At 36.1% G+C, this 27,913-nt stretch overlaps 1 protein-coding gene across 1 annotated transcript; it reads right to left on the reverse strand.

The window, feature by feature from the left end:
- Positions 1–4,712: 4,712 nt before the first annotated feature.
- Positions 4,713–27,913, reverse strand: LOC131030396 (conserved oligomeric Golgi complex subunit 8). Its single transcript, XM_057961206.2, has 12 exons — positions 27,704–27,913; positions 27,460–27,612; positions 25,785–25,933; positions 18,289–18,366; positions 17,601–17,694; positions 17,298–17,372; positions 16,851–17,147; positions 16,335–16,402; positions 16,178–16,232; positions 15,864–16,002; positions 5,613–5,797; positions 4,713–5,459 (listed from the first exon to the last, which is right to left on the reverse strand). The coding sequence occupies exons 1-12, from the start codon at positions 27,824–27,826 to the stop codon at positions 5,043–5,045; spliced, it is 1,833 nt and encodes a 610-aa protein (XP_057817189.2). The 5' UTR covers positions 27,827–27,913; the 3' UTR covers positions 4,713–5,042.

Here is a 27,913-nt window from a genome sequence, read left to right on the forward strand (position 1 = left end):
AAATTGTCTCACAAATCATACATTAAGTCCTAGAGAAATATAAGACTTTGTAGCTCAAATAACAGGAAAGACATTGGTCATTCACAAATCATAACTTCTTACCATATCAATTACCTTTACATTAAAGCAATAGGACTAGTTGAGTAGGACATATAAAATCAGTTAGCAGTAGTGTAAACATATAAATTTTAAGTACAAAGATCAAATAGCTTTCACAACAACAATCTTGGAGTTATCTAAAAGCCACCTATCCTAGGAACCTATGTCATTCTGAGGTAGGGAAGAATTTAGATCAAGATACTCAATCCGCTATAAAAAGCATTAGTCATTGAAAGACACTAGTGAATAGGTATACCGCCTAGGTCTTGCAGAGCCTAAAGTGAGGGAGTTAGTAACCAAATAGGTTCACTCTATAAGTTGGCCAAGTCAAATTGGAAGGTTTGATCATAGGAGTTGGCATTTCCTTAGAACCTATTCAATCTATTGATTTGAGATCCAACAGATTGGCGACTCTGCTGGGGAAACATTCATTTGAGAAAGACCCTGCTGTGGGAAAGAACTCATATACAAAATATAATTTCCTAAGAACTCATATACAAAATATAATTTCCTTTCAAGAAGAAAGGTGGGGACTCTGAAATAAGAAATTTTATGTACAGAATAAGGTCATTAACACAAGGCCATCCCATTGTGCAGTTGGAATTCAACAAGAAAAGAAACTCAAAAGAAATAAAAAGAAATTTTGTCCTCTATAAAGGAGGTGGTGACTGTGTGTATAATTAACGAAGAAAAGATCAGTGGTTGATACAATATCAATCCAAAATGTATCAGTATCCATATTCTTATGAAGCTCCTTGTTTAGGGATACAACATACATCTACACGATGGCAACTTTATGAAGCATACAAGCCATTGGATTTTAGTAACATCCCTATGTATCCATATCCATTCCCGTGTGAGCTTAAAACTCATATGTTGAGGTTTCTTGGAGCGGAAGGTGAATCACCAATTAAGCATTTGAAAGCATTTTACTGGTTTATTGAAAATTTTCAGATTTGTGCAGAGGAATTGATCATGAAATTGTTCGTGATGACTTTGGAAGATGTTGCAGAGAAGATTTTTTGGTTGTTATCCCCGCAAAGCATCTCATCATGGGAGGAACTTGAATGGTGGTTCCTAGAGGAATTTTATGTAATCATTGAAGAAAATGTATTTGTCATCAATCCATCAGTCCATTCTCCATAATGTTTTACATTCCATAATCAGATTTAGACATATCATTATATTGATCCCTTGGCACATGTTATTGCATTCTTCGGCATAAGGAGAAAGGAAGGTGAATCTATAAAAAGATTAATTGGTAGAATGATGACAACTTATTTGTAAATACCTGATGATATAAGGCCTAATATATCTATGCTCACAGAATTGCTCATGAGGGAATGTTGACCTGATAATTTGGAATTAGCGTGTTCGGTTGCTATGGAGATGATCAGGGCACTACATGATTTGCGTGATAAGAGTAACATCAACATAAGAGATGCAAATGAAGATGAATATATAGGAGAATCAGTTATCCCTTTGGAAGTCCCATCTGATAAAGAAGCAATTGATGATGTTTGTGAGTACAAGTCAGAACCTAAAGAAATTGTTGCTAACATTGATGAGGAATATTGTACCAGTCATGAGGAAAGTGAATCCGTACCTGAGTATCTTGATGATACAATTGATAAAGAAGAGGTATGTGAATTTGAAAATGGCTTTCAAATATTTTCAAACCCCTTATGTGATGAAGTGATAGAGGAAAATCATATTCCCTACCACCATGGTATGTGTGAAAAGGATTTTCATGTATTCTCAAATCCTTTATATGATGAGGAAGAAATATTTTCAAGTAATACATTTTATACTAAGATAGAATCAACTGCACCAAATGAACACACTATAGCATCACCATTGCATGAAGAATTGGGAAATGTTTTAGAAGCAATAAATGGCATGGTTGATTGGGATAGTACCAAGATGATTGATCATGATGTTTTTGAAAATGCAATGTTGCTACATGCCCAAAATCAGGTATTTGATAGAGGGAAAAATAGATTTTCACTGTTGGGGCTTGAGGCCACCAAATCAGGTCAATGAATAAGGCACATGGTCTGCTCCACCAGAGATCCGAATTCTTGCTATGCCCGCAAGGGGCATACATCCCCAGGCAGAGCCACTATTGGGGCTTCAAATTTCCAAGTAATTTAAAGCACCCTACTATTGAAAATGGTGGTCACTTCATGGAAATGACACATAATGGATGATTAATGATTTGAACACCTAGAGTAAAGGAGGATATGAATAAATTAATTCCAATAGACCCCATGAAAGACTAGTGTTTTTTATCTGTAGAAAATATGATATGAACAGAGAATTAAAATGAATGAAACATGAAAATATAAGAAATATCCATTTCAGAAAATCAAGTTTCCAAGTTCCAGTAAAAATATTAGAACTGTACAATGTGTTTTTGGTTGTAGACCATACAGAAGACCGTAAGAAGGCTGAAAAGCCTGTTATTTCAACCTACATGAAAGAAGATGTCGATTTGGAATGAAAATGTATGTAAATGTCAAATTTGATGAAGACCAATTTTAGAAATAGATGTTTCCTACCACAAAAAAAAAATTCAAATTCGTATCTAAAGTTTAAGGTTGCCAACCAAACAAAAACCCGAAAAATAGCTTAAAGCAAGGTTATTGACTAGCTAGTTTGCATATTAATTTCAAAGGGTTTTGTTAATTTAATGTAAAATGGTGATTTTTCACCCCCAAAAGGGGTATGGTGCCCATTCAACCACATATATAAGTGGTTAAAAAATGTAGATATGAAGGGAGAGGAAGAAGAGGAAATAGAAGAGAAATATAATATATACTTTGGATAATACTGTATTATTTTTGAACCATCAATTCAATCAGTTGTTTTCCTTCGCATATGTTCTGTGGATTATCTCATTTTCTGTAGGCAGTTGTTTGTGATATTATCTAAAGGAGATAAGGTTATTTGTATTCTTACAATGAAGTCTATGTTCCTATGTTATAAATTTGGATTAAAAATATCTACTCGTGGATTGTAATTGTTCCTTGTAGTTCTTCCTTGAATGGTCCCTTAAGGTTAGGGTTAAATTCATTCAAGCAGTTTATGATATAAACATTTAGCAGATCTCATAAGAAACAGTAACTGACAGATTTATCAAAGGGGGTAAGTTTAAAAACTGTCTCACAAATCATACATTAAGTCCTAGAGAAATATAAACTTTGTAGCCCAAATAACAGGAAAGACACTGGTCATTCACAAATTATAACTTTTTACCATATCAATTACCTTTACATTAAAGCAATAGGACTAGTTGAGTAGGACATATAAAATCAGTTAGCAGTAGTGTAAACATATAAATTTTAAGTACAAAGATCAAATAGCTTTCACAACAACAATCTTGGAGTTATATAAAAGCCACCTATCCTAGGAACCTATGTCATTCTGAGGTAGGGAAGAATTTAGATCAAGATACTCAATCTGCTATAAAAAACATTAGTCATCGAAAGACACTAGTGAATAGGTATACTCACCTAGGTCTTGCAGAGCCTAAAGTGAAGGAGTTAGTAACCAAATAGGTTCACTCTATAAATTGGCCAAATCAAATTGGAGGGTTTGATCATAGGAGTTGACATTTCCTTAGAACCTACCCAATCTGTTGATTTGAGATCCAACAGGTCCTATGGAATTCCAGTCGGAAATTCATTTTAGGTTTTATATTGGAAATGATTCTCTCCTTTAACATGAGCTTATCTATATTGTAATCTATTTTTTTCCCTCCTTTAACATGAGCTTATCTATATTGTAATTAGAGGCCCCGAGCCTTTGCCTATCAAGAGCAAACAACTTTTCGAGATTATTTTCTCAGAAGACTACCAAACAAAACTGAAAAGAATGCCAAATAAAAAGTTCACCGAGAGATTATTTGGCTTCAAATAGTATTGTAAGATATGAAAGAAACAAGATGCAGAGCGTGAACAAATGATGGTATAAATGGTCCCCTATTCTTTAATTGATAATTAGATTTATTATAGAAAATTGATTAATGGCACATTTCAAATGTATATTCAGCAAATGCAAATGTTCTACATTGAAAACTCAAAACCATTATAATTGGGCCTAAATTTGAATTTAGTTTAAAGTTATATAAAATTTAAAATTGGTATATTTCTACAGACCGTCGATGAAAAAATATTGTTTTTCATAATGTTATATTTTTCTATATAGCTATTGGATCACTTCAACCTTAATAAAATATTTAATTACTGACAGGAACAAAAAAAATTATGTTAAGCATTAACCATTAGGCTTATAGTCATAAAACGTTGCACATTTACAGTAAACACACGTATGATTATGACTCTTAGCCATAAGCAAGATAGAGAAGTTGACCAAATATCTAAATGGATTTTGTATTAAAATGCTCACATTGACAACAATTTTGTGGATGAAATGCCCATGCTTTTACACATTTGAACTAGCCAGCCAATTTTAACGAAGAGAATACAAACACATCAAAATTTCTACGGCAAAAACTAGACATGCATTGACACTCCAAGAGGATAATCAAGAGGAAATTTCTTCTCAAAAATCTAGGCTATGCATGGGCATTCTCAGCGATAATAGTCCTGTTCAAACTTGAATCTTCTTTCAAAAGTTTTTTACTCGTTGCTCAACATTGATATTACAATTTAATGTTATATCCGAGACTAACGCATTAATATCTGGTATATTCTTGTCCTTAATGCTCTTATTGCCAAATAGCGAATAAGAATTCAATGACAATAAACTAAGATTCCCTAAAAAAAAATTGAGCTTTGACAGGATATTATCCTTGATGGTTACAATTTCAGGAGGAACACATTTTATATAAACTGAATCAGGGTAAGATATACAAAGAATAGAGTTCAAAAATCATGTACATTTTGCTAAACAAGTGATCGCAGCAAGATTGTAGAAAGTTATGTTTGGAGATTTGTCCGTGATTGCCTCAAAGGCACTGTGGAGGACTCACCATCAACATTGTCAATCATATTCTGTACTTGTTCAGAATTACTAAGTTTGCTATCATTTGCACCAGAACTGCCTACCAAAATTTGATCCCCATTCTCAGACATGGCTGTTCCTCCATTTTCGAGAACGTTAGGGTCCCGAAGATTATCTTCCAAGGCCTGCTTTCTTGAATCCAGGCTATTATGCTTTGAAGGCAATATTTGAGTGCCCGATGTCTCATTCAGGATGCTATGACTTAGAGAAGGACTCAATGCAGTACTTCCAACAAGATTGTACACCCCTTCTAGAGATTTGTTTAATTCAGTTGAGTTAACTCCACCGGGATAGCTACGACTGAAGCAGCGTATGCAGTAGGGGCATGCAACCTGAAATTTCAATCAAATTGTTAAATGATGGAATAATAGTGAAGTGCAAGATAATTGTCTCTTAAATCGTTGAACCAAAAATATATATAACAAAATTGGAGTAAACACCAAGACAATATGAACCACCACGTTTGGAACACAAATTAGCCTCACCTCAATGAATGCCCGACACATAGCCAGGAATAGAGTTGACTCACTCTCTCTCAGTATTCGTGTTCTATTGTAGAGCACCAGATAATCTGAAATAGTCTGAAATGTGCGTACAAGCTCCAATGCTAATACTGATTTCAAATTAATTGGTGCACAATACCGTAATTCATTGAGTGTTGCCAATACACCTGTAAACATTAATAAAGGACAGAAGATAAACATCAAGATTGGAATCTAAATTTAGTCCATGTGTTTCCTCATCATGCTTTAAATATAATCCACTAGCATGATGATCTAGTTAGAAGTGTTAAACATGGCATCATTGTAAAGCATAGGAAAAATCAGTGAATTTTTGCATTCTTAATGATAAATCTGACAGAACAAAACAAATTGTCAATTAAAAAAAATGCTCAGTAAACTGGGAGTTGCAATGGGTCCCCATAAGTGATGAATACAGCTGAAAAACAATAAACCAGATGCATATGAAAGTTTACAGAAACCATGCACAGTTTTAAGATTCCTCAACTGCAAAATAGAAAAAACAACATATTATATTTGATGTAAATTTGAATTACCTTGTCTTGTTGAATGAAAAGACGTGATTGAATTTTACATATAGTCTACCAGCTGCTACATTCTTCACTTTGCAGCAGACCAGCGTTCTCATCCAAGGATCTCTCACTGGCTTCTATATTATTTTTATGTGAAACAATAAATCAAAGCAGAAAGGAGTGTAGAGAAGTGTTCTATAGTCCAACCCACCAAAACAAATCATTCTTTTTTGTTTGGCATTCTGATTTTCCCCTAGTTTTTTCATCTATTTTTTTAAAGAACCGTTTCAAATATATGCAGTGACACGGGAAGTAGAACTTGTCTGTTAACATTTTATCAAAGAACATACCCCATCAGAGAAACATAGTTTATAAAACAAAAAAGGAGCTAATGCCTTGAACCGTCAACTATCAAAGATTTATCTTTAAAAGGCTTCAGTGGCCTAGTCAAGAGACCTGGATAATTCAAAATTAGCCCTTTAATCATGTGGAGCAGCAACGCCCACATCCAATGACAGGGAATCCCATTCCTTCAGTGGCACATTTAAGGTCAAGCCTAAACATGCACCAGGTTCCTACAAAGCATACTTCTAAAGAGTCTTATACACGACTTTCAAGTTTCAACTACTTCAGGATCAGGAAGGTAGTGCAGCTTGCCAATCACAATAGGCCATTTGTGTGCAGTTGTGGACTACCCCCAAATCCTTCAAAATATTAAAAAAAATCAAGATAGTTGCATTTTACTACTTACCACCTCTCATAGACAACTTGCCTCCCTGCCCTCAGCACTGCAATTTCCTCATGTTCTTGATTCATCCTCTTCTACCTTTTGCTCTTATTCCCATGGAATGTAGAGCTTGCTGAACATTATCTTGTCCAGTACCAGAACTGTAAAGCTTCATTCTTTACCATTGCAACCCATTTATATTGGAAATCAGCTTCAATTGAAGCATTGTCATCTTCAACCCCATATTCCCAATTCCTCTTCCCAGAATTTGTGTTGTCATTCTGGAGTACCAAAATTCTCTATATGAAAGGTATGCTTCATTCAGCAACTTTGAGACAGCGGCAGAGTAAAAACTAAAAAGCATCACAAAGAGCCTCACCTTACATGAAAGCCACTAGGGGCAGCTTCTGCACTCTTGCACAAACTCTGCCTCTAAAACATCTAATTCAACAAGGAGACCGCTAGAGATATCGGCCATAGATAGAAAACGGACCTTGAGAATATCAGGTGATTATCAATGGCTAACAGTTTAGTTACTGAAAGTTATACTAAACATAATTGTGTAGAGTTTAACATTAGGGAGGTGTCCATCAATTAGAGGTGGCAACATGCAGAATTAATATCATCATGAAAGTGGGTACTAATTCCACCCCACTAACTTTTTTTTCAATCTAAACAGCCCCATAAACCTTCTCACTTTACAATATTGTGATGGCATGCCTTGCTTTTCCCAAATCTGAGTTTCTTTGCCTTACCTAATTTTGGTTATTTCTTTTTTTTCTTACAATGATAGGATCCACACATCCAATAACAAGCAGTTCAAAAGCATGGGGAGGAGACTTATCATTTCAATCATTTCCTTTTACATTTGTTATTTTTTCTTACTCTGATAAGATTTATGTATCCAATAACAAGCAGTTCAAAAAGGGTCAGGAGGAGACTTATCATTCCCACCCCCAAAACATCTCAAATGCGAATCGCTAGATTGGCCTCTAATTCTGAATTTGGTGGATACATTTGACAGTATTACCATCTCTTTTCTCACCAAACATCATCCCAATAGCAAATATTTCTCTTGGAAAATTCTATTGCCCATTTCAGGCCATAAACTCCTTAAGATGTTGGCAGACATTTGTTTGCCATACTGGTTCAAGATTCCTTGATCCTCTTATCCATGACTGTAGGGTTTTCTTGGATTTGAGAACATCTACAACTTACACAGGTTAATCAACAGGTGGTTCCAAATTCACTGAATAAAGTTTGTGCAGGAAATGTTATGTAGTCTCTTTTACTTCTTTATACAGGATGCATATTAAGGGTTCCTACATGCCCATTCTTTGAATCCTGTGCTAAGTGAGAATCTTGTTTTTCCTTGCAGACCAAGCAAAAGAGTTTGTTTTTGGAGTATAAGCCATTCCAGATAAACTTTGCTGGTAATCCATGTTCTTTGAGGATCATCCTTGGTCACTGCAACATATCCATCTCCTACAAGAATCCTGTCTTATTTCCATTCCATCTGAAGCGGTTATACTCACCCATAGATCATACAACATTTGTCCAAGTATTGTGAAAACAGATCATTTGCTGGTTCTGAAATGCAGCAGTCACGAAGAGGCATCCATTCTCTACATGTCCTTTCCTTTACCTGATCTTCATCCAATAATCACAAACTTTGGTCACATTCAAATATACCCAAGCTTCTTGTGGGCTCAGGAATGTCTTTGAGAACTTGATAAACCTACCATGAGTCATCCCAAAATTTTAGCATATGTCTATTACTAACTTCCCATGCAAAAGCAGTTAAGTTTCAAATGTGTGACCTTTGGGGAAGGGGAATGGCCATGAAAACACCTGTTGAACCTCCAACATCCCAAGTATTTACTCTATAGTTGCCAGTTCTATGGCTGGTCATGTTCCTCGTATATATGCCATGCTAGTTTCACTTCTAGTCTTGGTGCCTTGGTTTGGATCATCAGGCCCTTGATTCTAGGTACATATTTCTGCTCGTCTCTGCATACCTTTTTCCATGTCAGAATTGATGATTTTCTTTCCTCCCTCAAAAATTTACCGTAAAAACTAAAAAGGATCTTTTATTATTTTGTTTGTTTTCTCAATAATGTCTTTTGAAGCTTGACGGACAGAAAATATCATACTAGGATTCCTTGAAGAATCGCCGTGGTGAGAGTTATCCTACCTGCATGCATAACTACTTTGCTTTCCAAGTCGCAAATGCAACTCTAACCTTATCCTGGACTAGTCAGATCTATCTCTTCTAGCAGCTCTGAACTAGCAAATTCCAAAGTATTTGCTAGCCAGGGATTCAATTTGAAATTTGAAAATATGTACAATTTGTTGTTTCCTGTGGAGGGTAGTGTTTCATTCCGTTTGGATTTTTCATCATTTATAGCCTTCCAAAGTCTTTTTCATAAAAATCCAATATTCTTTTGAAATCTCTGGCTTCTCATATCTCAGCCTTTCCAAAGAGAATATTGGCATTGACAAATGACAGATGAGTAAAAGGATTGGAGGATGAAGAGATCCCTCAATATTACCCACTGATCTTGCCTTGATAGAGCCCTTCCTAAAGCTTGCACCATGATGATGTTTGGATTAACAAGAGGGGTTCACCTTGTCTAATCTCCCTGTAGTTTTTAGAAATCTATCTTACTTTCATTCACCAAGATAGAGAAAAATACTCCAAATGCCACTTTTGTGACCAAGAAAGCCAAAGGAATTTAGAATTTTTTTAGAGAAATGACCATCTGGCATGCTCATAACATTTTGCAAATTCCCAAGTTTAATAACATGCTTCTATCCTGAATCTTTTGGAGATGATGTGCAATCTCCAAGTTTAATAATTATGATACCATCCAGTATTTTTCTTCCCTTCATAAACCCACCTTGTTACACTGAAATTGTGTCTAACAATGGAAACTTGTCCAGTCCATCAACCTTGTCTTTCTATGTCAACTATAGGGCAGCCTTCGTTTGCTCCTATGTGAATGGTTTCATCAGCTCATCACTTTGTGACTCAAATATCAATTTAGGACAATGTTCCACAGCCGTTGGGGACGGGGAGACGGGGGGGCACGAGGATGGGTTTCGGGGACAAAGGGCCTAAGTTTGGGGACGACAGGGGGAAGACGGGGGGGGTGGCGACGGGGGGTGGCAGGGTGGTGTTGCTGATATAGTTATTCATATACTTATAGTACTTGAAAAACTAGTTGTGAAAATATGTATAACAATACAAGAATTACATTTCAAATGAAACTATAGGAAATTAGTAAAATACTAAAATACTAAATAGCAAAATTTGAAATACTAAATCTAAATACAAAGATTTCTTGAATGCTAATTGCTAAATAAAATTTGACAAATGAAATTGTCAAATTGGAGATTTCTATTATATCGAAAATATGAATATCTGATATGAGATATCACAAAGTCTATAAAGATGATTACATCATTACATTGAGTAGCAAATATCAATAGCATTACAAAAGACAAAATGTCAAAACTCAAAATGTAGTGAAGGGAGGCCTATAATCATCTGCAAGTGCAAACTCCTCATCACTGGAACTGCTGGACTCCACACAGTCAATATCCCTCAAGCTCACACCAACCAGCCCTGCATATGAAGTAGTAGGATCATCCTCATTAATCTGTGATGGCTCCTCTGGCTCTACATCCCATCATGCCGCTGAACTCTCCTTGTACACAAATGTCTTGCGGTCCATGAGACGCAAAGCACTATGTACAGCCACAAGCTTCTCTGCTCTCTTAGAGGTAAGTTTATTCCTCTTAAGAGAGTGGATGAAGCTATATGTAGACTAGTTCCTCTCAGCAGCTGAAAAACTGGAAACCTGGGATAGCATACGAATAGCTAGAGTGGTGATCAAAGATTTTGGGCCATGACAATTCCACCACAAAAGTGTGTCCTCTTGTGCCATAGTTTCCATATCCATCTTTGCCGCATCTGAATAGCCTCTAAGAGTGGCAAATTTCCCCACTCAAAGCGAATTATGTCAGCATCTCTAGAATCATACATCTTCTCTATGCACCTAAAGAACCCTACCTTCACCTCATCATCCTGAATCGGTGTCACTCTACCCAGTCTAGCCTTGTAACACTTAGGGTTCAAGGCATAGGCAGCCATATGCAAAGGAGTGTTCAACTTGTCCCATCTGTGTGGAATGATTGGTCGGATGTGCTCATTATAGAATGCTAGAGTGGGGTCCTTCACTTGCACAGCAGCCCTCATCTAGTCAAGCATAGAGCCGATGCACTCATGCACCTCTCCAAGGTTAGGTGTATCCCCATCCCCATATCTAATGACCTGGAATATTAGAGAAATGACAGAGACAATGTATTTCGCATCAATACAAAACACATCACTCTTCACTATCTCCTTCACCCTTCTCCCCTACTCTGTCTTGGCCTTAGCCCACCTATTTCACTCTGTAATCATAACCATTTGTTGCAATGCCTCTTGCAACTCAATCATTCTCTCCAAGAGAATGAAATAGGATGAATATCTGGTCTCAATTGGTTTCAAGAACTCCTTCCCGAAGGTCTTGAAGGGTGCATGTGAAGTGTGGTGGTTGCAGATAAACATCTGCACATCTCTCACATCGTCGACCACTCCTCTAATCCAGTCAATCTTCCCCATGTCCTTGAGTGCATTGTTCATGGCATGCACACAACATGGAGTCCACCAAATATATCTATAGGCTGTCTCAATGAGTTTCCCTGCTATTCTACACACAGGGGTTGCATTTGTCACTAGTTGGACCACATTTTGTGGCCCAACCTCCTCAATAGCCTCCCTAAGGACCTGAAACTAAAAATCATCATCTTTGTGATGCCTTGTACAATCAACTGCTCTAAGTATGGGCCCTCTACACATGTGACCATGATGTTGATGAGTGGATGATGGCTAATGTTCGTCCACCCATCCATAACTATGTTGCACCCAGATGCCACCCAACATGCCTTCATCTTCTCCATCAAAATATTGATCTTGGAATAGCTCTTATCCAAGATCGTGGTCCTCAATTTTGTCTCACCTGTTGGCACATGTGATGGTCCTCCCTTCGCCACCATAGACATCATCTCCCTATAATAAGGAGATCGTGCAACATGAAATGTGATGTCATTGGCAAAGAAGAACCTGCCAATGGACTCATCTATTTCATCCTTCAGCTGCACATTAAACAAATCAGCTATGGGCTTACTCTGCATCGTGTGTTAACCTGTCCCCTTAGCCCCTCGTGATTGGGGCATGGCACTAGAAGTGGAAGTGGGTGAAGCTCTAGACATCATTCCTGTCATTTGCGATGTATGAGTAGAAGTGTGTTGCACTTGCTGGCCATGCTGAAGGGGCGCCCTAGTAGACGAAGTAGTAGAGACTGAAACTTCTCTATCATTAGGAATGCCCCAAAAAGCTTGTTCATCTCAATTTTGTACTCTATATTTTTAGGTTCTGCCAAAAACTTACAATGGTCCACACCTTTTCCTTTCCAAAAAAGGAAGTGTGCATTCACTCTAGTGATGCTACCAAACCATGCAACTCCACAAATGTTGCACTGCCACTACCTTGTTCCCCCACCTGTATGTGATGTGCCTTGTACTCTTGAAACAAACTGTCTTAGAGGACATTTAGGATCATAAGCACCCCTAGCATACTGTGCCAACAACTCTGAAGGGCAACCTACACTAGTTGTTGCACTCGCCATGGAACTAGATTGGGCTCCAAGATCAGCCCCATGGTCACCCCCCTCAGCCTCAGTTTCAAAATCTAAATTATTTTCACTATGAGAATGGATTTCCATCTCATCCTCACTCATGTCATGGGAGCTCACTGTGATAGTGACACTGCATTTCACAAAATAAAAACAAAAATACATTCAGCTTAGTTTTAACAAATTGAAATACAAATTTAAAATTTCAATTTTGAAAACAAGTTACAAAGTTTATAATTTATAATTTTATATTTATTATTATTTAAAATTTGATGTTGAATCTTAAGGGCAAAATGATGAATGATTCAACATCAAATCTGATTTTGAAACGAATAAAAAAAAACAAGTTTAAACAAACAAAAACCCTACCTTGTGCTTGCAAAATCTCTCCAAAATGTTGTAGAATCCTCTTCCTCCTCTTCTTCTTGTTCCTTCTCACTCCTCTCACACTTGCACTCTCTTTTCATTCCTTCAATCAGACTTCACCAAGTTTTTTCTCCTATTCAACTTGTTGGAAAAAAAAGACTTAGAAATGTGAATGAAATCATCAAATTTGATGGTTTTGTGTTGTATTGGGGGAAGTGGTGGGGCCCACGTCAAATTAGGGTTACCCCCCAACCCCAAAAAATAGCTCATTTAAAAAAAAAAATTAATGCTTTTTACAGTTGGGCAACGGGAGACTTTTGGAAGTCTCCCCACCCCCCAAGAAACGTTTGTGCGTCTCCCAAGGATTCTTGGCGATGTTGAGAAGTCTCCCAAGGAGACTTGGAGACGCCGAGACGTCCCCACCCCCCAAGAAACGTTTGTGCGTCTCCCAAGGATTCTTGGCGATGTTGAGAAGTCTCCCAAGGAGACTTGGAGACGCCGAGACGTCTCGGCGTCTCCAAGAATCCTTGGAGACATGGAGACGTTTCCCCCTCTCCAGCTCGAAGACATGGAGACATCTCGGCGTCTCCAAGAATCCTTAGAGACACGGAGACGTTTCCCCCTCTCCAGCAGAGCACCAATGGTGATGGTGGGACAACGGGAGATGCCATGTCCCCGTCTCCTTGTCCCGGAAACGTCCCCCCGTCTCCTTGTCTTGAAACATCCACATCTCGAAAACGTGGGTCAAAAGGAGGGGAAATGTGTTTCCGTGGAACACTGATTTAAAATTGAACTAAAGATGCCATGTTTTCTCTCCAACAAAGAACTTGAGTTCTCAATAAGTACTTCAGAGAAAGTTATCACCTCTACCTTTAGCATTTTTGGCTCAATTGGTAGACCCAGTCCTTGTTGACTTATGCTCTAGAAACTATGAATTGTTGAAAGAATTTTGCATTCACACTCTGCTATTAAAGTTTCCAGTAGTTTTTGTTTCCAAAAGATTTCTTCTTTTAAGTACCAACTAATCCAATCTACCTAGAAACTCTACCTCCTTGTGAAGTGTTTCATCATTGCTTGGCTGAAGCTGATGTTTTTTTTGTTTGTTTTTTTCCAAGTAAAACTCCAATGATGCCTTTTCAGCGAATATATTGTCAAAGGTTTTATTGTTCAAATATTTCAAACAATTTTTTAAAATTTTAGTTTTTATGTATTTCAACTTTTGCATTAGGTGGAATAATTTTAGAGCCACATGACTGTGAGCAGCCTAAAATTTTAAATCACTTTCGAAAGGGGGCTAGCCACATCCATTGACACACTGAAATCATGGCATATGAGGGGAAAAAAAATCTATACAACTACAAATCAATCTTCAATTTTTTGTTGAATTGTTCCCAATGATATTTGTTATTTCAATACTAAATTGGTAAACGGAAACCATATAGCCTTAGCTAGATTTCTCTTAGCTGTGATGGATCCATGGTTTTGGCAAGAGCTCCAGTGCTTTGAGCTTCCATGACCTTTCCTACAAAATTTTTTAAGAAAAACTTACATCTTTAAACTGGATGTGTATTATTATCAAGTATCCTTTGAGAAGATGATTAATCTGGATAGGCTCATACACCTGCTGCTACAACCAGATCCATTCTTAAAGGATGTTTTCCACCTACGGTGAATCCAGAACTATTAGTATTAAAGTAATTATTATTATATTGTATTCAATGGTCATTTGGTTATTTTCAATTGTTTAGGTAGTTTCTATTTTCTGTTCCTCGTTTCTGTTTTAGAAACTTCTGTATTGTATTTTCTTTATAAAGAGTATTCCTTCCATTCTCAATTATTCGATACCATACAATTTCAAAAACATTTTCAAATTTGAGCTATTCAATCTCTTCCTTTATTTTTTTCCCTGCAAACCTAGCTTCTGGAATGTACACTACTAGTATGATAAGAAGGTGCGCTCATTCAAGTGAATGTAGTCATGCTATCTTGATGCCATCACACATTTTTCTACGATCATACTTGGATTCTCTCATATAGCATTTGCTTTAGTAGCCACTGTGTTAAGTGCTTCCTTGGTTCTTTTGCAGTACTTTTTCAGATGTGCTAGCCCTTAACCCAGTGATACTAGCTACACTTGCTTGAATTGTAACCCATTATGCTGTGTCATCTCAAACCCATGCATCCGTTTCATCTACTTGTTCCTTGGTGATCCATTGACTTTGACCTAAGCTCACTTCGTCTGCATTGCCCTTGGCCCACTATTCTTCTCTCCGTTCACCCACTCAAATATTACCAATTGTCAACAAAGTTTTTGATATAGACATTTGTTTACTAAACAAAGCAATCTGCATATGACGTTCTACTACACAACTAATAACACATTTGACAGATCCTTGACATGAATGTAGTTAATAATCCAGGAAATTCTTATTCTAGAACAAGCATAAATCCTCCAAGGAATTCAAACCTCTTCAGATAGAAGTCGTATTAGATTATTCAACAAGCACCAAGACTACTCCATGGAATTCCAATGGCAGGTCAGACAAATGGGTTTATTGCCCTTGTGAGAAATGTTACATGTTTATATTGTGAAGCAGATAGAAGTAGGGAACTCAAACCTATTATCTTCTATTCTACTAACCAAGATTCATGTGGCCCTCTGACAAGAATTAAATAGTTTGAAGTCTCATTTCTATTTAGTATTTACTAATTAAGATTCCTGTGTGTGCCACCTGACATAAATATCCTGAGATCGGCCTGAGGAATTTGCACAGAACAAGATGGAAAGAACTTATCAACTTTGCATATAAGTAGAACCAGATATAAATGGAACTTAATTATGTTGTTCCTCTATAAGTTATAACCTTACCATTCACAAACATTGCCAAAGGTGGATGCTCCATCAAAGAGTCAGGAGGAGCCATACCATCATCAGTCTCATCAGTATTACCTCTGTTAACAAATTTAACAAGAGGAAGTGGTACCCAACGATGTGAATCCAACACAAGCTAAAGCTCAAGAAACAAAACCCAAAGGCTAAATGTTAGTAAAGTTGAAGCAATCAAGAATGGCTAGGAACTGAGATAACAGTCAGTATGAATCTTATCAGGTTTCACTGAGCCATTAAAAATATAGTTTGGATTCCAACTAAGGAGAACATTGCATGAAAAGACTACATGATACCTGAAAATTTTCAATTGTGGCAGCCATATTGCGCACAAATAAATTGTGCATTGACCTGTAAGAAAAACAAATGGTGACAAAGAAACAAAAGTGAGGACAAAGAGAATCTGATAATATTTCACAGCCTAAGATTGCCAATGTTGACCAGCCTACTTACGCTTCAAAAAGCGCGGGAAGAAGACCTCGGAAATCTAACCCAACCCATCCAAGGCTCATTGCACAATACTGGAAAAATATCAAACACAACTTTATGTCAGGATAAATGATTCAGTACCTCAGTAAAAGAAGCAAACAGATATAGAAAGATTTTTAGCTTTACTATTAAACAGCAGATTATGAAGCATTTTTTATATACAATGAACTCCATTAAAGTTTGATATACATCTGTTATGAAACATCACACACATATTACAAAGAAAAGCAAAACAGATCACCAAAACATCAAAGTCAATCTAATGGTTAACACCAACCATACGGAAGATAAATAATGCTGGCAAGAAACAAATATTACATATCACAAATGAGAATGATAAAAAATCAATAAGGTTACAATGACTAATTCATTAAGAGATTGAATAAAATCCTAATATTCAAAGCATTCGTCACTAAGCTTCTCAAATAATTAACATAATAGACTATCATAACAGATAGCACTGAAACTAAAAGCTCTTACCATGCATTGATCAAGAATATTGGCTAATGCAGCTCCTTCAGTTATTTTTGGTAACATGATTTGGAGGACATTCAAATGTGATGTTATCCTGTGCATGGCCCAACTGAAAAGTAGACCACCATCATAATTTTCTTCATTTCCAGATGTGTCATCAGCAAATATAGCCCGATACTGGGTGACAACATCAAAAAGATGTACTCTATGGCAATCTGCCATGCGTTTTAAGAATTCAGACACATTTCCTTGGTCCAATTCATCAATAATACCCATAAGCCATGCCTCTCTGCATCTCAAGAACTGTTGTACAAGGAAAGAGTCTTAAACTTTGAAAACCAAATAAGCACAGCTCTATGATAATGCATATATTTCCTTGTAACCTCAATACCTCTCATTAAACACCCAGCAAAATACACGATGATTATTGAAAAGTTCAGAGATATTGAAAACCTGTAAGCGCATTTCCTGTTCATTAAATACTCCTAGACGTCGAAGATATCCAATCACCCGAAGACATTCTGGCAACTGCACTCTATCAAGAAAAAGTTGCAGTCAAAGGTTATTGACAGGTTGAAAGAGAATGTGAATGTGCAATAAAAGCTTTATACTGATTGGCATTTAGTCATCAATGCATAGTCAATGATGCTGCTCTGCATCATTCATAGTTTGGCTGACTGTTCATTTTTCATCTAAAGTGAAACTTGGAGAAGTAAAGGTGAGATTTCTAAGTTCATATAGTCATCAAATACTTGCCTGAATATTTGATCTGAGTCTTTGAAGAAGCTGAGAAAGCATAGATTGTGTAGTCTGCTTAACATCCGCTGCCAATGATTGAATGACGGGTAATCTGAAATTTCAATACTAAAGGATAAATTGATAATTTTAAGGACAATCTTTCTCATTGAAATATGTCATTATGGTTCAAAATTATGATGCTAATAACAAATTTTCAGAATAAGAGGCATGAATAAAGCAAACTGAAGCCAAGGAAGCCGAAGACACTTCCAGAGACAAAATCAAGGTAAAAGGGAATGCGCAGGAAACCATAGTCAAACAAAAGAAGAAAAAAGGAAGTAAAACTTTAAGAGAGCTACATAGCAGCTGGGGAACTCTGTGGGAGAAAGTAAATATGTAAAGGTAAAAACGAATGCATCATGCTGATCAGCATGTTTCGAAGAATCTTAGCCATGGCAGCACACTCAAACCTTAAAATTATTGCTCATTCTTTTTTTAATTGAAGAAGAGATTTATTAATGTAAAAAAAATAAACAATAAAACACATTGCAAAACAGAACAGCAGGTTTCCAAGCCTTGGTCGGCCTTCAGGGCTGCAGCTTATTGTTAGTATAGCTCATTCTGGAAAGAGCATGTAGTTTATTTTCCAATTTGACCACATATCTTAGCCTTACATAGAACGGATATAATTCAGGAAGGAACCTACTTGGGATGCATGGTTGCCAGCTTTGATACAAATCCTTCCAAATCAAGAGCCTCATCATAATTTCCATTTCGGACACACCTACAAAAAGAAGTGTAAGTTTTTCTCAGTATTCAGGCTTTTGCAAACTCAATGAAAGCAACTATAAAATTTCTTACCATTCAACATTCCAAAAAATACATAAAATTAACTATTTCAGGTCAACCAGCATTAAGAGTCCTCTGCATGCTTTGGTAATAGCAGACTGACATGGAGAAAAAAATATCTAAAGAAAGAGAAGAGAAAAGAATACCGTCAATTTTAATATCATAACTTCCACGCTTAAAGGTAGTAAGCATGAAAATAGAATTCATGCAGCTAATCATAGTAAAATGTGAAAATTTCATAACTCGGTTAACACATAAAAATTCCAGTCAAACGTAAAAAAGTTCCATTTTGATGACAAACACACACTAACAGTATAATACTATAAACGAGCGAACATGGTGCAGTGTCTTGGACTGGACTCTTGAGGAATCAATAAAGCATTTACTAAAAATACCTTCAGCACTAGATCATGAGTCCTAATTAGTGAAAGAACTACAAAAACTCAGTGATACATTCAACCTGCCATCAAAATTGATTTACAGGAAATGGCCAGTTCCACAAAAAATGCCTCAGTTGCACCACAAAAGAACGAAAGCACATTCAAGAGACATGAGTGCAATTCTATTTTAAATGCACATATGGAAAATACACAACACTTCATGCATCATTATTGCTTGTTGATGCTGGGACACTGCTCTAATGCCAATGTCATATAGATTTAACCCAATAACAAACATCTTATCTAAGCGAAAAGTCTAAAGGTTGCAGATAAGGTTGGAGAAGGTTATACTTTGGAAAGATAAAATATGATGTCTGATTGGATGGAATTGGGGAATGCACAACTCATTTAAACATACATTAACACAAAATGTTGCATAGTTGGGTTGTTCTAGTTCAAAGATGGAATGTCTAAAACAATATTTTATAATACTATGACAAACAGTCTTCAGATGACAGAAATAGAAGACAAAATTTGGGAAAACTAAGAATAGTTCCCATATCAGATGGCATTAGACTATAGACATTACTTGTCTAAACACAACTTAAACTTTAAAAATGTAAGTTAAAAATGTGATTCCAAAATTGGTTTCCATCATAATGCAAAACATATTTATCTAATTACAAAGCATCCTTCAAACCGTGAAAAAATACACGAAGTGTGATACCAGTCAGGATATCTTTCCTATTACACCCCAGTAGGGAATGAAGAACCTACAACAGCATATGCAGACACCCAAGCCCATATTTCCCTTGAACCAGTCCCAAAATTGCAACTTATACACATGATAAATAAGTTCATTAACTACTTAGAAATTCTTTCCGACTAAACGTACCTAGGGTTCACAATGTGACAATTCTAAGCCCCACCATTGCGTTAATCATTTTGTATTGCCACTTATGTTTTAATGAGAGCTATGCTTGAATGTTTATTTGGAAACATCTACACTTTACATTCCTTGTTTTGAAACATAAAAGTATTATGCTTATTGTGATGTAGTACTAGGTATCCTTAGACGAAAAAAGATATAATGGCTTCCAAAATCTAGGTTTGTGATTAAGTAGGAAAGGAAAATACCTGGTGCAAGTTGTAAACACAAAAATTTAAAACATGAGCTATAATTAAATATGGTGTTCCTCCTTTCACAAAACTTTAACCACCAAATTACAGAATGTAATCTACCTCCACTCAAAAACTATAAAATAATAGGCCCCTACACTTTACATTCCTTGTTTTGAAACATAAAAATATTATGCTTATCGTGATGCAGTACTAGGTATCCTTAGACGAAAAAAGATATAATGGCTTCTAATGTGGTTGTTTTCCAAAATCTAGGTTTTGTGATTAAGTAGGAAAGAAAAATACCTGGTGCAAGTTGTAACCACAAAAACTTAAAACATGAGCTATAATTAAATATGGTGTTCCTCCTTTCACAAAACTTTAACCACCAAATTACAGAATGTAATCTACCTCCACTCAAAAACTATAAAATAATAGGCCCTACCTAATTTTTACAAGCTTTCTGAAAATGTTTAAAAAAAACAAAAAAGTTCCAAAAATTGCACCCTATATAGCAAATTTATAAAAAAGAGTAAAATCACAATAACTCGGTCAAAAATGATCACAGTAAGCTAAAAATCAAAGGGTAGCTTCCTTGCATAAATTCCCAAATTCCTTAAAAAAAATCACTGAAATTTTCAAAATGGTTTACAAGCTATGATGTAAAAATATTATTTCACCAAACCAGTGGTCTTATACTGCTTGATAGGATATTTCTTTAGAATTAAGGCAAAAACAGACAAATATAAGACCAGGGAGTGACCTCCAAAAATCAGAATATAATGAAATGAATTCAATAATAAAGCTTGTAATGACTTGAGGGAGCTTGCTCTTTCTTAGTTATAAACATAATTATGTATGGTCACACCCCTTCATCCTAATTAGGTCAACGTAAAAACTAAATAGGACTGGTATGTGACAATATTAAGGTTAAGCATGCCACAAGTTGGCCATCCATAACCTTAGTACACTTGGGAAGATAGAATATTAGGTGCATAACAAAGGGTCATTGCCTATTCATTTTAAGGTCACCAAGGGTTCTAAGTGCTACACATCAATGGTAAATAAATGAGTAATTTTGTGAAAAAGAATTTTCTGATAAAGCATAAATTGATGTATGCATAAGTGCTACCTATTCATCCTAATGGTCGGATGTTTTGAGTGCTATGCACGGGTGACAAAATATAGGTGTAGCAATTTCTCTCTTCCCTTCTCTCTCTCCCGTTGGAACCTTTGCAAAACAGTCATGGGCATAGTCATCCAAGAACTGCGTGATGTGTTGTAATAAATCTCTGTGAGGCTTGATTGTTTTACAGTGCATGTTATATCATCTTACCCCAAGGGTTAACTAGTGTGCCAAGCTACAACCTATGGCATTTGATGATGTCATATTTGATGGAGAGGTAAGCAATCCTCTGATTTAGAGTCCTTCATGCGATTTGTTAAAGCTGAAAAAGTGGATCTATTGGTAATTGCAATTTGTAAAGCAAATCTGAGAATCTATATATCGATTCGTCCATTGGTTTTCCAATATATTATCTTTAACACTAAAATTACAATACTAGCACCAAGTGGCATAATATTTCATACCAAAGGAATTTTGAGATTCCTCCCAAGTGAAGCACCCTTTTCCATGTGGTCCCATATTACAACATATTACAATACAAAATAAATACAATGTCTACCCAAATTTACAAGGTGTACAACACCTAATCTTAATGGATATACAATATTTTCTAACTCATGCCTCTTGAGAGAGAATGTGGCTATAATGAAATATGTGAAAAATTTGAGTGATCCATACTTATTGCAATTTGTATATTAGCAACCTTGTTAAAAGTGACCACCTATTATTTGCTTATGAAAAGCTCAAGAAATGCTATGGTTTATACCATTGGTTGAATTTAAGTCATTGAAATATTGAAAAGAAAAGGGCATGAACGACCTTTGTGTACTTAAATGCATAATGATGAATTTGTGAGTGTTGTGCACCTTATAATATTAAAGTCATGTTGTACTGAAAGATATAGCTATGTATGCCTTAGATGCATGCTTGCTGAGTAATGGGAAGAAAAATATGGTATTATTATATGGCTATTTTATCAATTCGAATTGTTAGATAATGAGCTATGGATAAAAGGTACAAGTATATTGCTTTAACATTCTCGGGTTGCATAGTAGTCAAACAAAATATCCTTGGGTTGAATGGAGGCAACAATTACATCCTGCAGAAGTGTGCAGATCAGAAGGGTTATGGACTGAGGAACAAACCTACTCTAAACCTATTGCCTAGCACTAATGTGCTATCACGTGTTGTTCTCATGGTATCCTGAATGAACACCCTGTTGTATAAGCTATTTCTTGGAAAGCAAGGTTAAATGCACCAGAATTGAGACTGAGATTTAGTCCTAAGACCAATGCACGAAGATATGGCATGCTGCAGTCCACTTTTACCTTTAAAATGTATACCTGGAATATATTGCACTGACCACTAGGTGGTTGTGTATTGCCTGTAATAAACTTCATTTTGTCCTGGGGAGTGACATAGGCGTTTGAGATGCATACACCCGATTTCAATGGAACTCAAGGGCTCAACTGAAGCACACTAAATAGCATAAACTTGTCCTGTGAATTATAATACTCTGATTACAAGAAGTGCGATGGAGGACAGACTTTCCTTGGTGATAATAGCTCTCTTAAAATAGTTGGTCGAGGGTAGCTGTAAATGTCTTTCATGAATGAGTGAGTGAGATCACTCTCTAATCTTTTGCATATAGTTATACCATGTTTGGCTAGAAATTTGATTTCTATTCTAAAATGAGTGACTGGTGTGCATATCAAATTAGATGAAACAGGGACGGGTTGGCTAGAAGCAATTTGGTGTTGGCTAAACGTGTGAAGCATGGGAACTCTATTTAGGTTGGAGGCATCAACATTGTGTAGCTCTTTCAATGTTACTTGAGTCACGTTTGTTGGGGCATCACTAGTTGGGTCATATTCAAGAAAAAGGTCTGAAAACTTTGGTAAGTAAAGATAGGGTGGAAAGTCTTTCAAATTATTTTGTTGGGTTTGAGTTTTCTCAACATTGTGTGTTTGGAAAGCAAAAAAAGTGCAGCTTACTTCGATAAGTTCTAGAGCAAGGAATGTTTCAGAAGTAATTTACATAAATGTCTTTGGTCCTGTGGATGTACACTCAATCAATAAGTCCTGGTACTATGTCTCTCTTATTCATAATTATTCTAGACATGCTTGGGTTTGGACATATTTTCTTAGGAAAATGTCTGAAGTAACTCTCAATTTTAAGAAATTTAAAGCACTTGTGAAAAATCAAGCTATTAAGAAGATTAAAGTGTCAAGGTTGTTGGATTTTAGGTCTCAGATTAACAGTAAGAACAAAAATCAGAATTGTATCTTTGACAACTTATATTAACATGAAGGTTAGCTGAACAATTAAACAAACATAGTCTAAATGAAATGCATTAACAATATAACACAAAACACGAGTTACCCTGGGAAACCTCCCTCTTGGAGGAAAAACCCAGCAAAGAATGATCCTCAGATCTGATAGTCACCAATTGGATAGATTACAATACTTATCCCTTTAATGCTAATGATGATGAACAAACAGCAATCTGTTTGTTCTAATCTGATTACTAGGTCAGCACACAAGCTTGACCAAGACTGCACCAAAATAGCCTTCTTCTTTAGATCTGCTCCAGGTCTGATATGATGTCTCAGAGCTTTGATAACCTGTCTTCAATATGCATCTAGGATTATGCCCATGAATGGGATTCGCCTTTAATCTATATAGCATCAGTTCTTCACATACAATGGATCAGATTCTTCAGGCACGGATTGCTCCTAACAGCAGGGATAGTTCACACCAAGTTGGCTCAGATTCTTCATATACTGATTGCACATAATAGCTGAGAAGGTTCGCACTGTACGACTGGAGAATTTCGCACCATAGGGCAAAGGTAGAGTTCGCATCAATCTTTTGGAGCTGAATTGCTTGCTTGAAAAACTTATATCATGCACTCCAAATGACACCATATATATATGGTGCTTGCTGACTTATTGGGTCGGCCCAATAAGTAATTGGCGCCAACTTCAAATTTGATTTCCACGCTAATGTATATATATTTGAATGCTTCCACCTTATATTATATAGGGTCGGCCCTATATTGAATTTGGCGCTAGTGTTAGTTTGAATGCCCACGCTACCTTTGGGTGTGGATACAAGCTAAGTCACAAGGTTCGAATTCGAATTCGAATTCGACAGCCATGAAATTCGGATGAAATTCGACAAGGGAAAAATCGAAAAAAATTCGGATAAAATTCGCCTTCTATAATTTTGTTTATTTTTAAATATATATATACTTCTAATAAATTATCAGAATAGCGACCCTTGTTGGAGAAAATCCGAGGGCAACCCAGCAGTTGCAGACATCCATGACCCAATAGATACAAAGCATATACAAAGAATACCCACGACCAGCTGAGTTGTGTTTAGAGGCAGATAGCAGTGCTTTATAGAGGAAATTCGATTAAATTCGATTTTTTTTATAAAAGTTTGAAATTCGATTAAATTCGAACCTCATCCATGAAAATCACCGTATCCTGTGACTTAGGATACAAGTAAGGGCGGGCCCAACCCTATTTAGCAAAAATCAAATGTTGCCTTGGGCAATTTGATTTTTGCTTTATAATTAATTTTCGAACTAGTTACAAACAACAAAGGTTAAATAATGGTGGGAAGTTTTCCTCTGGGGAGTTTGAGGCATTCTGCAAGCACACAGATATTGAAATTTATCTTTATCACTACCATTGATCAATGATGAAGTATCATACTATCAATTATCAAAGTTTCAATATATAATATTATATAATATATCTATATCAAATATATTTACAATTCTGTATATTTTTTTTTAAGAATCGCATATAAGATATATATATATATATATATATATATATATATACATACAGTTGTACCCAGCCATAGCGTACCCAACGAAAAAAAATTCACTGTACCAGCATACCAGAACCACCAACTTAGGTTATTACTTTTAGTTATTACATCACAGATTCATTGTTGACTTGGTTATAAATGTTGTCTTATTAGAATATCTCAAAAAGAACAGACAGAAAAAGGAAATAAACGATTTTAACTACTTGTCAATGTAGATTGAATCCCTCTGTAATCCAGGTCTGCTGTTCAATTCAAGTGGGTACACATCTATAGTGCACCCGCCGGTTCAATTGAGTGAATCTCATAACCCGACTACCGGTTCTGCTGGGAGATAGGTTCAGTAGCTCAATTCATTAGGTTGGCATTCATCGTTCTAACTCTATTGTGGCATGCTGTTAAAAAATAATATGCTAAAAACTTACCTTGTAACACACTAAGCATCTAGATCATTTGATGCAACTAACAAACAGACAATTTTAATGTTTTTCGGAAAAAAAATTGCAGATAGAACTAGACTGTAACCTGAATATTCTCACTTCCTGATATTGTCCAGATTCAAAACAATGACTATTAAATCTACTTTACTGCCAATTTAGGGCTAGTTTACCATAAATCACGGCTTTGGGTCTTTTTAAGGTTGTACATGCATTGTCTAGTGAAGTTACCTTCTCTGTCTAAGATTTGTATGAGACCCATCAAATACTTCATAATGTCACACATGTCAGCTTGACTTCCAACCACCGACGGATGTGGTTGCTTTAAACAATTCATTTTCTCACTTGAAGAATACTCCTTTTCATTTTAATTGTCAACTGCAGTCTCTATAATATGGAAGACAAAACAAGAAAGAATGAACTTTGGAGGCTCTGAGCAAAAACATACGTATCCATAAGCTGAGGAATCTCGAGCAAGTCAAGTAGTGCATTATGATTTGCAAGAAGTGTATGGTTAAGCCTCCGCTTCTCTAATATCTGCTGAGCTGAGTCCATAAATTCATTACAACCATTGCTCAGCTTTGGGGCTTCTGATATCTGCAAGAAGCAATCTCAGATTCATTAATTTGTAGGATATATTATAAAGTAAAGCCTAATAAGCAACTTTTCTGAATGTGAAACAGCAAACACAAGAAAGAAAAAAATTACCTTTACACTGAGATTCTTCTGGATTCAACTGTGCAGATTTTTAGAAAAAATGAGAAGAGAGCAAAATTGATAGTTTTAGCAGCCCAAGAAGTCGAAATAGATGGGGGAATATTTGGAACACAATGTCAATGGCACAAAAACCAAAATAAATTAAAAGGATAATAAGAAAAACTTAAAGACAACAAAACCAAAGAAAAGAAGAAAGAGGGGTAAAAAGACAAAGATAAAGAACTAATAAAATACTAAGAAAAACTAATAATAAAACAAAAAAGGAAATTGGATAAAAAGGAGAAAATTTCTCCTAATAATGGAACATAAAGAACAAAATAAAATAAAATGAGATGAAAGTATATTATGGACTGTGGAAATTTCATGATTCAAATTTCAAATTACATTTATGTCCACGAGAGATAAAAGTAGAAATCAGAATAAATAGCTCTTTTTTATTTTCAAATTTCAAATGATAAGGGATACAAATATATATAAGAAATGAAGACACTAGGAAAACTATTATTCAAGTCAAAAGGATTGAGCTCACTTGACTAAATCAATGGGTTCTCACTGTGGAAACCGAAGTTCAAATCCCCCAAGTGACATCTTATCTAAGGTGTGACTCTTGGATTTCTGTTGCTGGCTTCTATTGTTGTCTACATTGTTATATAATAGTAACGCTCTATAGAAGCTTTTCTTGATCATATATATATATAGAGAGAGAGAGAGACCTTAATGGGGGAATTAGCTAGGGTGTTTTCATCTAAGGAAATATTTGAGAAGAGAGTATCTGTGGACGGTTAGATGGAGACTGTTTTGACCAGAAGTGGTGACCGCACTGCAATCTCAAACTTATTTGGCCTGAGTTGATATCCTGAAAGGTTCTTTATATGTATAAGGCTTTTAGGATTATGCCAGAATCCCTATAGATTAATTAATAATATAATTAGATTCTACCTTAAGAATTCCTTGGAGATGGTTCCAGGTGAATGATTCGAAATGTTGGAAAATAATTCAAAATTACAATTGACTCCAAAAACCTTGAACATAAATATCCGAAGATGAATTCAGGAGTAGGACCCGAAATGTCATTAAAATTAACACCAGAAACCCCTAAATGATATTGCAGTTCCTGTTTCTTCTTATTTTCAAGAGGCAGTCAGATCTTTCAGTATACGAAGAGGAAAACGGCATGAACAGATGAAAATTCAGATTTCAGTTCAGATCTAGGCTTCGCGATCAAGGATGTCTGCCCTAAAGTTGCAGCATCTAATTGCTGATTCAAAATTTGTCATTTTTTATTCCTACGGTGCAGATTTACATTTCTATTTTCAGACCTAAGGTTTGCAGCAGCTCTAGTAAGTTATAGATGGGCTCTAAAATTCATTCTTGCAAAAATAGACAAAAAAATATAAGTATCTTACCAATGATTGCAAATGCTTGTCAATTGAGCTTACTTCTTCCCCAACAGACTGCAATGCATCAGCTGCAGTAATGAATGCTCTGTAATGGCCAACAGCCACCTCTTGCATTTGCCTCTTTAAGCGCTCTGCATCGACTCTAAGAAGCTCTGGCTCCTGCAAAAATTATTTGCCCAAACCCTAAATAATGACAACAATGTAATTTTCATATTTGTGGAGAAGCATACACATAAATGAAAATCCGAACCTTGTGCAATCGATCGAGAGTATATGAGAGCAGCTCCGATACATAAGGCTGTTGCGCTGCATTGGCCAAAGAGACAATCCTGGGTGCCATGGCTGCTTGAGAATTTGCTGCTATTGATGCCATGATTTCGCAGAAAAGTGGCACCCACTTCGTATTACAAACAATGAATCTGCATAGTTAAATGAGAGAACCTTTTGATGCAGGAAGTCG

Source organism: Cryptomeria japonica, chromosome 7 (genome assembly GCF_030272615.1).
Source record: "Cryptomeria japonica chromosome 7, Sugi_1.0, whole genome shotgun sequence".
Taxonomy (NCBI): Eukaryota; Viridiplantae; Streptophyta; class Pinopsida; order Cupressales; family Cupressaceae; genus Cryptomeria; species Cryptomeria japonica.